General features: G+C 53.9%; 1 protein-coding gene across 2 annotated transcripts in view; it reads right to left on the minus strand.

Annotated features, from left to right (window-relative positions):
* Positions 1 to 9535, minus strand: part of LOC125445016 (acetylcholine receptor subunit gamma-like) — an 11146-nt gene extending 1611 nt beyond the window's left edge. The window contains exons 1-10 of one of the 2 annotated variants that reach the window (XM_048517827.1): positions 9453 to 9535; positions 9188 to 9327; positions 8986 to 9030; positions 8671 to 8780; positions 8383 to 8538; positions 8107 to 8207; positions 6232 to 6426; positions 4111 to 4225; positions 3245 to 3359; positions 549 to 762 (exon numbers count right to left, since the gene is read on the minus strand). In XM_048517827.1, coding sequence (XP_048373784.1) covers positions 549 to 762; positions 3245 to 3359; positions 4111 to 4225; positions 6232 to 6426; positions 8107 to 8207; positions 8383 to 8538; positions 8671 to 8780; positions 8986 to 9030; positions 9188 to 9327; positions 9453 to 9507 — 1246 coding nt within the window. In that variant the 5' untranslated portion in view covers positions 9508 to 9535. The remainder of the gene's footprint in view (positions 1 to 548; positions 763 to 3244; positions 3360 to 4110; positions 4226 to 6231; positions 6427 to 8106; positions 8208 to 8382; positions 8539 to 8670; positions 8781 to 8985; positions 9031 to 9187; positions 9328 to 9452) is intronic. The other variant, XM_048517828.1, reaches the window with a different exon arrangement.
* Between the last annotated feature and the right edge of the window lie 6014 nt (positions 9536 to 15549).

The following is a 15549-nucleotide window of genomic DNA, read 5'->3' on the forward strand; positions in this document are numbered from 1 at the left end:
AGGAGGAGGAGGAGGAGGAGGAGGAGGAGGAGGAGGAGGAGGAGGAGAGTGTTCAGGGGACAACTAGCCGAGGTGTCTGAGCAGTTCCTACTCGCAGGAAGACCTGGCTGCACCTTGCAAGTTCCTGCAGGGCTGCCCCAGATCTGTGTGCAAGACAACCACGGATGAACCTCAGTGGCACGCAGGGAAAAGTGTTCTCTCAGTTTGACAGCAGAGGAGCCAAACGCCTGCAGCGCGTGGCCCTTTCCCTTGTGGAAGGTTTTCAGGCAGGAGATGGACAGCCTTTGGCTCTGAACTTCCTGCCCTAATTGGGGGGTTCACTATGTAGTGTCTGAGTGTCCCCCCAACTCTAACACAATGAGTGCCTGTGAAAACACTAGGAACTGTCTCCGCGTTATCCTCCCCACCCACCCACCCACCCAGGTGGCTGGTGACAATCCAGGGGGCCCCCCGCCTCCTACAGCTACAACAGGCAACGTGTAGCAGTCTAGCCTGGGCGGGGCCCCCTGCCTGCCGATGCGCCCCCACCCCACCAGCACCCTCCTCACGGGTCATCCGGCAGCCGGGTCCCCGCTGCAGCCCGTGCCGCTGCCCCTGGCGCTCGAAGAGGAGCTCGCTCCGGGGCTTCTTCAGGATGTACTCCTCTGCCTTCAGCATGATCCCGAAGGAGCTGCGTCGGCGGGCCTGGGGGGCATCCCAGGGGTCTTCGCCTGCCGGTTCCAAGGTGGAGCCCAAGTACCGCGGAAGAACCTCCAAGAATACCTGGCAGGAAGGGGAAGGAAGCCTTGAGAGGGGGGGCAGAACCCCGAGGTGCTCCAGGTGGCTCATTGCCTGGGCATCTGTCAATCCTGCTGATCTGGCAGCCCCAATTAACAGGACACCATGTGAAACAGACTTCCCTCTGTGACACACCTCTGGAGATGCCAGCCACAGATGCAGGCGAAACGTTAGGAACAAGATCCACCAGACCACGGCCACACAGCCCCCCGGGAAACCCACCAGAACCAATCAACAGGACATTCGCATCCTTACGCCAACCAGTAATTCAGGGCCTCGGGAACCTTTCAACGCTTTTGCTTTCTACAGGCACAAAGGAAGAAGCTCAGGGGTGCATCCTCAGGAGAAGGAGAACAGAGAGGAGCTTGGATTTATACCCCGCTTTTCTCTCCCTTTCAGAAGTCTTAAAGTGGTTCACAAGCTCCTTCCCTTCCTCTCCCCACAACAGGCACCTGGTGAGGCGGGGGGGGGGGGGGCTGAGAGAGTCCTGAGAGCACTGTGACTGGCCCAAGGTCACCCAGCAGGCTTCATGTGGAAGCAGAGGTGGGATCCAGCAGGTTCTCATCAGTTCCCGAGAGTGGGTGACTAATTATTTGTGTGTGCCGAGAGGGGGTGACTAATTGGGTCTGCTTTTCCTCTAGAAATTTCATTAGAAAGTCCACAAATCATGAAGTCCTGTTGTTTCCTTTGTGGCTGGTTAGCGAAGGTAGAAAACGGGATAATTCTCCCTGTTGGGCTGTTTTAAAAACATGTTTTAGAAATATGGTAAAGTTCCTTGTTGAAGGAAAGTCTCCTTCTTTTGATTTCTAGAAACAAAATTAAGTATTTGAAAGTATTAAGTGTTTGACAGGCAGTCAATTAGAGGAGAAGTAGTTGTTTCTGTTGGCAGCAGACGATAGGACTTGCTAGAATGAGTTTAAATTATGGACAGAAAGATACCAGCTGGAAATTAGGAACTTTTTTTTACAGTAAGAGTTTTTTACAGTAACAGAGAAATTATTAATGCCCTGCCCCCGGAATGCCCGGCCACGCCCCCGTCATGCCCCACCCAGCTCCATTGGCGCTACGCCACTGTTTGAACCCCACCACCATGGGAACCTGTTACTAAAATTTTTGGATCCCACCACTGTGTGGAAGAGCAGGGAATCAACTACAGTTCACCAGATCAGAGTCCCTCTTCTCGTAATGACTACACCACGCTGGTGTGTGTGATGACAGCAGGGCCAAAACAGGAACAGCCTGGCTTTACCTCGCTGCACTTTTCCCAGAGGTTTTTAGGGCAGGCAGGCTCTGGTGCAGAGAGAGAGACTTCAGTGCAGCCGTTCTTTCAGGCAGACACAACTCTGCCCGCTGAGAAAGAAAGAGTCTGGTGCATCCCCGAAACCTACCGATTTGCCAGCCTTATCCTTTCTGTGCACGGTTCTCACTTGCTGTCGGAATGTGCTGAGTCTGATCGCAGCGCTGACCTAAAGTCCGTCAGCTACGCCAGTCTGTGCAGCAAAATCCCACCGGTCTGACTCGGGATTGGAATATTCCACAATCGCAATTTATAAATGTATTTTAATTTTGCCTTTGGATTGGAAGTTCTGAAGATTTTAGAATGTGGGGGTGGAAGGTCAGGCTGCAGGACATTTCAAGTAACAAGCCATTATTATTATTATTATTATTATTGTTGTTGTTGTTGTTGTTGTTGTTGTTGTTTTGTTGTTGTTGTTTTGTTGTTGTTGTTTTGTTATTGTTATAATAATAATAGTAGTAGTAGTAATAGTAATAATAATAATAATAGGACCTACAAATTGAAGTTGAACGATTGTGGCAAAAAAGAACAACAGTAATCCCACTAGTAGTCGGTGCTCTAGGAGGAATCCCAAGAAATCTTGAAAAACATCTGGAAAGCCTAAACTTGGACAGAACATCAATCCACCTGCTGCAGAAAGCAGCACTTCTAGGAACTGCACATATTCTACGCAAATACCTCTAACATCCTAGGTCCTTGGGAAGGACTCGATATTCAGAGATGAATTCCAGACACTTGTGCTTTGTTGTTATGTGAATAATAATAATAATAATAATAATAATAATAATAATAATAATAATAATAATAATAATAATAATAATAATAATAATACTTGTATACCGCCCTCCCCCGGAGGGCTCAGGGCGGTGAACAACAAAACATATAAATAGAGCACAAAATAAAATCAATAAATAAATGATCATGAGATTTTGGTTTTTAAAGCACAATTTGCTGTCCAAATCGAAAGACGTCCCCATCTTCAAACAGTTCAATTTAAACGGAGTCTTGACTTGCAAAAGCTCATACCCCCCCCCCCCAAGACCGAGGTGGTCTCTCAGGTGCGACTGGGCCCACCTGCAAATGCAATGTGACCCGCCCATTTCAGACCAATGAGAGGTCAGGTGCCACAGAGACAGAGGGGCTGCCCCCTGCCCCGCCCCCCCTCCTCACATGTTTGAGCCGCTCCGACATGACGTGGGTGCTGGGGGAACGCAGCGAGACGTTCAGGACGATCACGCAGTTCGTGACGATGATGGTGGCCACGACCATCACAAAAATCAAGTACCTGCCACCGGGAGAAGAAAGACAGAAGCGGCAGGTTCCAAACAGGACATTCCCCCATTTTTTCCCCCTACCCCTGCTCTAACCACTGGACTCTACCATTACTGCCACTGGCCTGGCACTTGGAGCCTGGGCGCTCTCTCATCCACGATGCCTCCACGGCCAGCACCGGGGGTGGGGGTGGGGGTCTCGGAGCTGCTTCCTGCCCACACCTTGCCCTCTCCCCCACTGTGGGGAAAACTGCTGCTGCTCCCCTCCCCACCTCCTGGATCACAGCATGACCCCCCGCCGCCATGGTCAAGCAAGGCAGAGGTCAGAGGCTCTGTGGGGAGGGAAACAGGGAGCTAGATTCCTCCCCCCCCGCTGCCCCCTGGGGGACAACAGGGCTGCCTTGGGACCCCAACTGCCCAGAGTGGCCCAGCTGATGGACGAGTCCTGCAGCCAACCAGCCGTGGGGCTGAGTAGACCAGGTGGGGGCTGAAGAGCAAGCACTAAGCAGGCAGGGGGCAGGAGGCCCAGGCAGCCCAGAAACAGCTAGAAATCCAACAGGTAGAGTACAGTGTAGTTGCAACTACCAAAAAGACTCACTGCACCCTCTAATGGCCCTGATTTGTGAACTACTCCTGCACCTCTCGAGAATCCCAGCGTCCAGGACCCTCTGCTTGCTCGGGGCGTCTCAGCTTCTCCCCCTTGCCCATTTCCACCTCCCCCCCCCCAGGAACCAGAGGGTCTGGGCACTGCTGACTGAGGCTCACTTGCCAATGAGGGGGACGCTGAGCGACGTTTCTGGAACCTTCTGGGCGATCAGGAACAGGAAGACCGTCTGGGCCAGCAGCACAGAGATGCTGACGGTGCACTTCTGCCCCCCAGCTGTGGACACAAACAGGGCTGAGGAAGCAGCGGAGCCCAGGGTCCCCCTCCCTCTCCTTCGCCCTGTCTGCACGTGCTCAGAGGCACCTCCGGGCCTGACAAAGTGCTCAGGATACAAGTTTCTCAAGCCAAAGGGACAAAGGCAGGTTTGGCTGTGGAAAGATCCTGCCTCAGAAATCTGGTGGTTCTCTGAGGTGTGGTTGGACTCAGGGGTGTAGCTAGGGTAAATGGAGCCCGGGGCAAAATCTGAGTTTTGCGCCCCCCCCCATTTGGGCAGCATCCCTCCCCCACCACGACCAAACAACATTTTTTGCACCAGGTCATCTCAAAGTCACCATTGCATTATAGAACATGCCCCAACACACAAATCTGAACACACCCAGGGCTCCCTAGTTTAAACAACATTGAAAGTGATGCTATTTTTTGAAGGCGGGGAATCCACCCTGAAACAGCATCACTTTTAATGTTGTTTAAACTACAGAGCCCAGATTCTCCTTTTAAATCCACCTTAAGGGGATACTCTGGGCTCCCTAGTTTAAAAAATATTGAAAGTGATGCTGTTTCAGGGTAGATTCCCCACCCCAAACTGCATCATTTTCAATGTTGGTTATTGTGGGTTTTCTGGGCTGTGTGGCCGTGGTCTGGTGTATCTTGTTCCTAATGTTTCACCTGCATCTGTGGCTGGCATTTTCAGAGGTGTATCACAGAGAGAAGTCTATTATACACTGTGTCCAGCCTTCTCTTATAACAGACTTCTCTCTGTGATACACTTCTGAAGATGCCAGCCACAGATGCAGGCGAAATGTTAGGAACAAGATCTATCAGACCATGGCTACACAGCCTGTAAAACTCACAACTACCAGTTGAATCTGGTTTTTGAAAGCCTTCAACAATACTTTTAATGTTTTTTTTTAATCTAGGGAGCCCAGATTCTCCCTTTAAATCCACTCCAAAGGAGGTGGATTTAAAGAGAGAACCTGGGGAAAATTTGAGGGTGCCTGTTAAGGGAGCAATGTTTAAGCTAACAGTACCAAACTTTTAGGCTATCTTCAGAAGACTCTCCTGATTAAACCACCCAGGTTTAGTGAAGTTTGGTTCAGGAAGCCCAAAGTTATGGACCCTCAAAAGGGTAGCCCCATCTACCATTAGCTCCCATTGGAAACAATGGAGGATGGAGCACCCCTTTTGGGGGTCCATAACTTTGGACCCCCTGAACCAACCTTCACCAAACCTGGGTGGTATCAGCAGGAGACTATCCTTATGATACCACCTAGGTTTAGTGAAGTTTGATTCAGAGGGTCCAAAGTTATGGACCCTCAAAATGGTAGCCCCGTTTACTATTAGCTCCCATTGGAAATAATGGAGTATGGGGTCACCCATTTTGGGGGTCCATAGCTTTGGACCCCCTGAACCAAACTGCACCAAACTTGGCTGGTATCATCAGGAGAGTCACCTGACAATAGTCTGAAAGTTTGGTGCTGCTAGCCTAAAAACTGCGCCCCCTGCAGGCCAAACATGGGAAAAACCCTGAAAAATAGAAAAAGCCACTAACGAACCTGCAATTTTTGCGCCCACCACAAGGTGGCGCCCGGGGCACTTGTCCCCGGATGTCCCCATGGTAGCTACGCCTCTGGTTGGACTCGAATCCAGCTCTTCCACAGCAGACCAACATGGCTGCCCTCTGACACATGCTCCGGGGCGCCAGTCCTCAGGACCTCTGCCCTACCAGCTGCGTCTGAAGGGGGCTGTGTCTCTGCATTCTCCTCAGGGCTGGTGTCAGGCGGGGGAGTCTGGCCTCTCGGGTTGGTTTCAGAGTCTTGCTTGGCCTCAGATGCAGGGCCTGACCGCTCGTCCCAATAGTCCCTCCTGCAGCTGCCAGCCAAACTGGTTCTCCTGTAATGTGACCTGCCCCCACGTGGCTTGCACCAACCCCCCCCCCCCGTGCTCAGCTCGTGCAAGCCCCCCCCCCACTGTCTGCCCCTCCCCCCTCCCCCAGCGGACTTCACCCTCGGCGGGCAGGAAGTAGACGAGCACCACCAGGGAGGAGATGAGCACGCAGGGGATGATGATGTTGATGATGTAGAAGAGCGGCTTGCGCTGGATGATGAGGAAGAAGTGCATCTCTGAGTAGCCGGGGGCCTCGATCCCAGCGGCCAGCACTTTGCGGGCCGGGCGGTGCTGGATGGCCCACTCGCCATTCTCTGTGCGGGGGGAGGGAGAGAGAGTGGGTGGGCGCGTGGGTGGGTGGGTGGGCGCATGCCTGCAGGCTGGGTGCAGGGGCACAAAGCTCAGTCTCTTGGCCCGTCATCTGCCACAGTGGTAGATGTAATAGCAGGGGCGTAACGAGGCAAACTGTAGCCCTGGGCAAAACCAAGTTGGATGCCCCCCCCCCCCCCATGGGCAGCCACCCCACCACGACCAATTTTTGTTTGCACCAGGACATTGGTGCCTGAAGGGGGTGCATTTTTAGACATATCAGCACCACAATTTCAGTGCATCATCAGGAGACTGTCCTTATGCTACCCCCAGGTTTGGTGAGGTTTGGTTCAAGGAGCCCAAAGTTATGGACTCCCAAAGGGGGTGCCCCATCCCCCATTCTTTGCTAAGGAGTTGGGGCTACTCTTTTGAGGGTCCATAACTTTGGACCCCCTGAACCAAGCTGCGCCAAACTTGGGGGGGGGGGGGTGCCATCATGACAGTCCCCAGATGATACCCTGAAGTTTTGGTGCCGATACATCCAAAAATGCACCCCCTGCAGGAACATCCCAGAAATTTGCCCAAGAATCTTTGTTCTGCATTGAGTTTTCTGCATTGCTGTCAATGGGGGTTGCAGGCTGGGGGGGGGGGGGGCACATTTCTGAAGGCACAGTCTCAAAACTTTCAGGGTCTCATCAGGAGACTGCCCTGATGATACCCCCCAGGTTTGGTGTAGTTTGGTTCAGGGGGGCCAAAGTTATGGACCCTCAAAACTGTAGCCCCATCTCCTATTGCCTCCCATTGGAAACAATGGGGGATAGGGGGACCCCCTTTGGGAGTCCATAACTTTGGACTCCCTGAACCAAACCTCACCAAACTTGGGGGGTAGCATAAGGACAGTCTCCTGATGATACGCTGAAATTTTGGTGCTGCTAGCCTAAAAACCGCGCCCCCTGCAGGCCAAAAATGGAAAACCACTAAAATACCCAAAAACGAACCCTGCATTTTGATGCCCCCCACAAGGTGGTGCCCTGGGCAGCTGCCCACCTTGCCCAATGGGCATTACGCCCCTGTGTAATAGGGTTTGCTGGGTTTTAGATTCACATGACCTCAGGATTCAATGCTTTAATTGGTTGAATTTTAGTCGCGTTGTCAGCTGCCCTGAGCTCTGCTGTGACCGTGTGCGGGAGACGCAAACACACAAAATAGCCGCTCTCCAGGATCCAACCGGTCATCTTCTGAGCGCCATGCAAAGGCTCCGCCCCTGAGCCCCAGCCCCTCCCAGACCTGTTTCTCTGCCTGTCAGCGTTTCTCAGGGCAACCAGCCGTGGGGCTGAGTAGACCAGGTGGGGGCTGAAGAACAAGCACTAAGCAGACAGGGGGGGCAGGAGGCCCAGGCAGCCCAGAAACAGCTAGAAATCCAACAGGGAGAGTACAGTGTAGTTGCAACTACCAAAAAGACTCACTGCGCCCTCTAACGGCACTGATTCATGAACTACTTACAGCCAGGTGTGGTGATTCTTTTTTGGCAGCTGCAGCTGGAAGGTGGCTCCTAAACACGCCAAGCTGCTGGGCGGGGTCAAAGGGCACTCAGGTCTGCTGCCATTCCATTCTAGATGGAGTGGCAATCCACGAGTCCCTCTGCCCCTCCCCATGAGCAAATGAGTGGCGCCCCCGGGGCCTACCCGTGAAGGCTTCAGGGTCAATGTGGACCGCCTGCAGGGGGTTTCCGTCGTCGTCCAGGCCGAAGGTCAGCTGCACCTCGTCGGCATTGTACGTTTGGGACCTGTGGGAGAGGAAGGCCGGGTGGGGGCTCTCCTGCCTGAGCTGTCACTCAGAAGCACTGTTTGCCAACTACGCAGCCCCCGGGGGTCCTCGGGGCCCGTCCCTGAGCACAGGCTCCAGTACTGCCCGGCCCCACCCCAGGAGCAGCTGCACGCCAGCCCTGCGCTCGCTCTCACCGAAAGACGAGGGAACAGTTCTGCCAGTCAAACGGGAAGAAGGTCACCGCGATGGAGCAGGTGCTTCGGAAGATGGCCGGCGGCAGCCAGTACATGTACCCCCCCGGGTAGATCAGGACGTTGGAGAAATAAGCCACTTCAAACTGGCCATCGATGCTTCCAGGGGAGGGGGGGGGAGTGGACAGAAGAGAAGCGGCAGCTGTTGGGGCTGGCGTCTGGAGGTGTGCCGGGAAGCATCTCCCATTGTGGGGCCACCCCTCTGGCCCTCCCCCAGCCCCCTCGACTCACTTGTTCTCCAGGACAATGTCCGGCAGCCAGACCTGGTCTGCAGGGACCTGGAGGGCAGAAACCCCACCGAAATCTTCACTGGCATAGTCCAGGCGGTAATCGTGCCACTCCTGAGGGCAAAGAGAGTCTTGAGCGGGGGTGGGAGAGAGGCTGGAGCTGCCCCAGTCGTGTGGCCCTTCTGCCCACGGCCAGCTGGGATTCCTGGGGACCCCCACGGCCCCCCAGGCAGGGGAGAGTTGGGGAGGCTGCTGCTGCTGCTGCTGCTGCTGCTGCCCCCGAGAAGCAGGGCTGGCGATGGGCAGGGGGGGCGCTTACTTGTGTGATCCAGACGTTGGTGGTGAGCGTCTCTTCCTTCTCGTTCTGTGGAGGGAAGCCTGTGCTTGAACTGGCCCTTCTCCCTGGGGAGAGGTTCAGGGGCCACTTGCCCACGGGCTCCCACCCACCCCCGGGAGGTGATTTGGGCAGCCCCTCAGAAGCCAGGCTGGAGTGCGGGGGGGGGGGGACTCCACCCCCTTACCAGTGAGATGAGGTTGGTGAGGGTCAGCTTGATGGAGACTTCCACCACCTCTTCCGCTTGGCGCACAGGCCGGCGGCTCTTGTCGTAGTTGGCAAACAGAGTGTCGAAGAGCCGGGCGTCTTCGTTGGCCTCCAGGAGCCCTGAAGGGTGGGGGGCCAGGGGAGAAGACCCCCTTTAGACCCGCCAAGAAGACCCCCTGCAGGGGAAGCCCTGGAAACCAGCCCTTCTCCCCGCCCACCCCCGCCCCCAGCCCTCCCTTCCTTACGGAGTGTCCCCCAGCAGACCAGCACCCCCAGCCATAGCTTCCTTGGGGGTCCCATGGCAGCCTCTCTGGGGCTGGCTCCTTGCAGCAGCAGCAGGCTCTGGGGAGGGGGAGGGGCTGTTCAGCAGGCCTTCCCCCCGCCCCCCAGCTTGGTGTTCGCTTTCAGGGCTTAGCCCTCCGGGAGGGCCACTTCCTGCAGCTGTCCGGTGTCTCCGGATGCCTGGGAGGTTTCTGCCAAGAAGGGAAAGTGTCCGGAGGCACCCTTTCGCCTGGGGGGCGGGGGGGAGAAGAGGAGGGGGGTGTTTCATGCCCTGGGCTGTTGCAATTTGCAAGCGTCTGTCGCAACCAGTCACTGAAGGGTTGACATCTGTTTGTGTGCAAACAGGATTCTGAGACCGTACTATTGATTAGCTATTGGTCAGTCTATCGGAGGCTTTCGTGATGCTGCCTGCAGCCTGCCTCTTTCTATGTTTTGTGACCCACCTGTAGTCATAGCTAGGAAAGTGTAACTGAAGGAGTCACTCAATGCAGCTTCTTCACATCTCTTCCAAAATGCCAGATCTGGTTTCCCTCGGTTTGGACGCCTTCCTCAGAGAACCCACCACCAGCCGGGCTTCTCCTCTCCACAAGCCCCTCATTCATTCTGACCCCATTCATATTCACCTGCCCAACAGCCTCTGGTTTGTGCCCCTGGCTATCTCCTGTTTGACCTGCCAAATTCCCCTCCCCCCCGCAGAAAAGGGGGCTGCCAGCTGGGTCTCAAAAACTGTCCTGCCCCTTTAACAGAGGCTTCATGGGGGTGGGTTTCACCTCCCACCTGTGAGAAGCGTTGGCTGCCTGTGCCCAGAGGACATTTTAGGCCAGACCTCCTGGCTCCAGCGGCCGTGGCAAAGGTCCTCCTGGCCTGCCACAGCCTCTTCGCCTGGCCCGCAGCAACAAAACTGGACGCCTCTTCCCCTTCTAAGAATAAACTGCCCATTGGCTTGCAGGCATCAGTCGCCCTGCCCTGGGGCCGCATGCAAGAGGCAGCTGTTTCCGGGGAGAGGGAGCTGCCGAATCCTCCCCCATGCCACACACGGAGAGGGGGGAGCAGAAGACCCCAATTTCCACCCCAAGCCCTCCCCCCTCACATGTCTGCCATGCCTGCTGCTAACTCGGCCCCTCCTCCTGTGTGCCATGTCCACGTGCTCCGCAAGAGTCTCTCTTCTGTTGCTTGAGGTGTCAGAATTATTGGCAGAGCCACAAGTCAGAAAGTGCCGTGATCCAGCGTTCAAAGTCTACTTCGGCAGCTGCAGAAGGTGGAGCAGGTGGCTGAGAATATCGGGCAGCACCGGCCAGTTCTGTGTTGAGGAAGAGGACCTCCCCTCCCTCCCCCCCCCCCCAACCCGGCAGAAACCTCTCTTCCAGACACGTGGGAAAGGAGCCGTGCCCAGAAGAGGGCAAGCAATTCAGACCAGATCCAATTGGCCATGCTGGCAGGGGCTGATGGGGATTGTAGTCCATGAACACCTGGAGAGCCGTAGGTTGCAGACCGCTGGACTAGATCTTGTTGACCTGGGGCGGAGCTGCACTTCGCACTGAAACCGTTTGGAAGCCGGTTTGACGCTTGCCGGGTTCTGCTGGGAACTGGAGCTCATGAGGGAAGGCAGGAAACCAGACGGCTTCCGTTGCTGAGCCGGTTGGAGGTTCAGAGGAGTGTGGGATCAGGGTGGGGTGGGAAGCAGAGGCACAGGCGGTGCACCCGGCCAGGAAGAGGACAGCGAGGCAGAAGGCAGCTTGGGTGAAAGGCTTGGGAAGAGCAGAACATATTTGTTGGGGTTATATACCAAAAGAACTCCAACCATACTAAGCTTATTACTTACCTTACGGTGGTAAGGTTACTAATTGCAGCCAACTGGAAATTAAAGAAGGTTCCATCTCTAGAAGAATGGTTGGAAAAATTTATATTCTTATGGATGTGGGATTGCATTGCATTATCTTTTACAGAAGAAGATACAAAGAAGAGAGGTTATAAGAATTATGCCCATATAGATTGTAAAGAGAAAGTATGTACAACTATACACGTAAGTTTTTCTTCATGTATAATATAAGTGATCTACTGTTGTAATGTATTTTAATTTATTAATAAAAGTGAATTATTAAAAAAAAGAAGAAGTGGGGAAGGTCAGCGCAGGAGTCGACTGGGGGAGTGTTTAAAACTGAAAGAGAATTTTAAAAAACCGAAAGGACCCCATAATAACAGGCCTCCTAACAGGGAGAGCCCACAGTAGGGGGCCCCCAACCCAAGGCCACCTGTCCTTGGGCCACTCACGCTTCTCTCCCGGCTCCCCCCACGGGGAGGTTTCCATGCCTCTGGGGCCTGACTGGCCTTGAACTGTGGTGTCCAGCTGCAAAGCCTGCCGGGGGGAGACCTGGACTGTTCCGAGAACCTCCTCCTGACACTCCTTCCTCCTGATCGGCTGCAGTAGCTGAGCAGCATCTGACTCCACAGTGCTCGGGAGAGCTGACCCCCCCCCCCCCCCCCCCACGCCCCTGAGCCTGCTGTCCTAGAACGCCTCTGCCATCATTGCACCCAGGCCATTGCTGTCATAAGGGTCACAACCACGTTATAACTATCATTATAATACCCATCACTATCATAAGGGTCACAACCATCGCTATAATGGCCATTGCTGTCATAAGGGTCACAACCATTGCTGTCGGGTCACAGCCATCGTTATAGCGATCGTTATAGCGAAGGTTGTGACCCTTATGACAGTGATGGGTGTTATAATGATCGTTATAACACCCATCGCTGTCATAAGGGTAACTGCCATCCTTATAACGATCGTTATAGCGATCGTTATAACGGCCACACGTCATGCAACGGCCACTGACCGTTCTGTAACGACGGCAGGCTCAGGGGCGGGTCCGGGAGTGGCGGGGCGGGGAGGGAAAGGTCGGCCTCCCGACCACTGGGGCTGACAGTTTGCGTGAAAGCGGAGTCCTTTGAGAGAGTAACCCGTGGCAGGAGTGTCGTCCCAGAGTCCAGTCTTCCAGCAGCAGCCCTGTTCTTGGAGTGGGGGAGGGGGCTGCTGCCGGCGGTGCCGTTTCGGGAAGCTGCTGGGTGGGTGGGTGGAGGGAGGGAGGCGGAGGGCGGGGAGTTCTGGTCCCGGGAAGGGGATGCATGCATGGGGCTGAAGACCCCAGCAGGGGGCGACAAAGACCAGGGCTGCAAAGGCCTTGCAGTAAGAGGCCAGCTCCACCAGGGGGCAGCAGCGCTTCCTCTTCTTTTCCTGAGCTCAGCAGCGTCGTTATATCGATCCTTCCTATCGTTAGGACGACACGACACCTCCACCTCCCGCTTGATTGGCCGTCGGGGCCATAGAGGCGGAAGAGTCCAGCCGGGAGAAGGAGGAGGGGGCCGTTTCTGCAGGGACTGCTGCTGCTGGAGGCCTGTCGTCAGCTGGGGACTCTAGTCAGCCTCCCTCTCTGGCCCTGTGGACGGGGAGGAGCAAGGGCAGGAGGAGCTATTCGGCTGGGAGGTCCTGTGGGGGGGGCAGGAGGAGGGGGCCACTACGGGGGAGGCAGAGGCGGAGGGCCATGGAGCAGGAGGCGGGGGGGGGGGTTGCTGAGAATATCTGGCAGCACCGGCCACTCTGTGTTGAGGAAGAGGACCTCCCCTCCCCCCAACCCGGAAACCTCTCTTCCAGACCCGTGGGGAAGGAGTCAGGCCCTGAGAAGGGGAAGAAGCACATGCAAGGGCGGGCACTCCTACTATACCCCCCCCCCCACGTTTCTTAAGGTCAAGAGACTAAGAGTGAAACCAGGCCAAGGAATGGGAACCGGGCTGGCCTTTGGAAGGGGGCGAGGCTGGAGTTGGTTCCCAGCTCTTTACTTGCACTTCCTACTTCAGTTTTTGAGAATCCAGCCGTGAATGTTTATTTTACCACCTGCGTTTCTCAGTGAGACGCCAAGAAGGTCTCGGATACCCACGAGGCCGCCTCCTGCTGAGTCCGTCAGAGAGTGGATCTGAAAAGAGAATCTGGGGAAATTTAGGGGGTGCCTGTTGTCAGGGGTGCAATTATTAGGATAGCAGTTCAAAATTTCTCTAGAGATCTTCGTGAGACCGAAAGGATGATACCACCCAGGTTTGGTGAAGTTTGGTTCAGGGGTCCAAAGTTATGGACCTCAAAGCGTAGCTCCCATCTCCTATTAGCTCCCATTGGAAACAATGGGGACGGGGGGCACTCTCTTGGGAGTCCTAAACCAAATCTCACCAAACCCAGGTCATATCATAAGGAGAGTCTTCCCAGTCCCTGAAATTTTTGGTGTGCTGCTAGGTTGAAATTCGCGCCTGGCTGCAGGCCAAAACGAAAAAAAACACTGAAAATACAAAGTCCCCCACAAATGAGCCTGCAATTTTGTCACTCCACCCCAAGGAGGCTTCCGGGGCAGCTGCCTCCACCTTAAGCCCAATGGGAGGAACGCCTCTGGAACTGGCCCTGAAAGGGAGCGAGGCTGGAGTTGGGTCCCAGCTCTACTTGCACTTCCTACTTCAGTTTTTGAGAATCCAGCCTGAATGTTTATTTTACCACCTGTGTTTCTCACTGAGAGGCCAAGAAGGTCCCGGAGACCCACGAGGTCAGCCCTGCTGAGTCAGACTGGTGGTCCGTGTTGTCTGCTCAGACTGACAGATATTCTCCAGGGTCTCCGGAGGAAGAAAAGGGTCGTGATGCTCTGACACCACTAACTGTTTCTGGCTGTTTTTGCAAGCAAAGAAAAGTTCAGGCACTTTGCTTGCTTAGAGGAGCTTTTCTCCTCTGATAGTTAACTGAAGCAGTGACAGAAAAGTTAAATGAGCTGCTTTTTAGCAGAGGTTAAGGGTGGAGAGGGGCCTTCTTACCTGACAGGAGGCCAAAATCGAATCCAGGGGTTCATGTTAAAGTGCTTGGATAGATGGATAGATGGATAGATGGATAGATAGATAGATAGATAAACCTTTATTAGGCATAGAACTACATAACAGCCAACATTGTCCAAACAAGTATCCCATACATGAGAACCATCGCAGGTAATCATTTCAAAGTTTCTATATGGAACCTAGCTACAAAAAGCGCTAAAATCTCGAGGCAGAATTGTTTAGTAGAACGCACTTTCCCCACACAGCAGAGTATTCATTAAAGATTACGGGACAAAGAGCAAAAAAGTCTGGTCCTAGATCCCTCTTATTTGGGGGGGGCAGTCAAGCAACATATGTTCCATAGTTTGTACTGCTGTGGTACAATGGGGACATTTCTGCTCTTGCAGGTCGCATTCTTTGAACCTTCCCTTGCAGCATAGAGCAAGGAAGGATACAATGAGCCCCAGTGATTATCCATCTATGCTTGTTCCTGAAGCAAACTCAAATAATCTGCCATGTGATTGATTTTAAATTCTGATGTTGCAAGAGGGGGGAGCAATTGCTTTGCCTTGTCCTGCAGAACTTGAAACTTTGATCTAGCAGTCACTTTTTAATTGAGAGAGAGAAGATTTCAGAAGGCAGCATTTGCAAGGCTTCCCAGGAAAATCCCAGGGAAAGTATTTTAGTGCTATAATGAGGTGGTAATCTAGTAAATTAGATATACCTCTGGTTCCTATGTCCCTACTCGGCCTCTGTGATCTGCGGAGGCAAACCTACTGGTGGTCCCTGGCCCCTCAATGATACAACTGGCCTCCACCTGGGCCAGGGCCTTTACTGCCTTGGCCCCTGCCTGGTGGAACACTCCCTTTGGCCATCAGGGCCCTGCAGGACCTTGGACAGTTCACAGGGCCTGAAAAACGGAGTTGTTTTTTACTGGCTTTGGGAGGCTGGTCTCTGATACGCCCCGGCCATCCTCGTATACCATCACATCTAGTTGTCAGCTTATTGTTGTGCCCAGTCCTGGGGGGCGGGGTAGGTGGTTTTAGTCATCTGCCGTTGGCTCTTTGTTATCTGCTTTGTTGTGTTAAATTATTTCTGGTTTCTTATCATATATTGTAATGTTATGTTTTAATGGTATTTTGTTCTATTGTACAATCACCTAGATTCTTCGGGGTGTAAGGTATAGTAAGTCTCACAAACAAAAAACAAAAAACTATT

The sequence above is a fragment of the Sphaerodactylus townsendi genome, linkage group LG15 (assembly GCF_021028975.2).
Source record: "Sphaerodactylus townsendi isolate TG3544 linkage group LG15, MPM_Stown_v2.3, whole genome shotgun sequence".
NCBI lineage: Eukaryota > Metazoa > Chordata > Lepidosauria > Squamata > Sphaerodactylidae > Sphaerodactylus > Sphaerodactylus townsendi.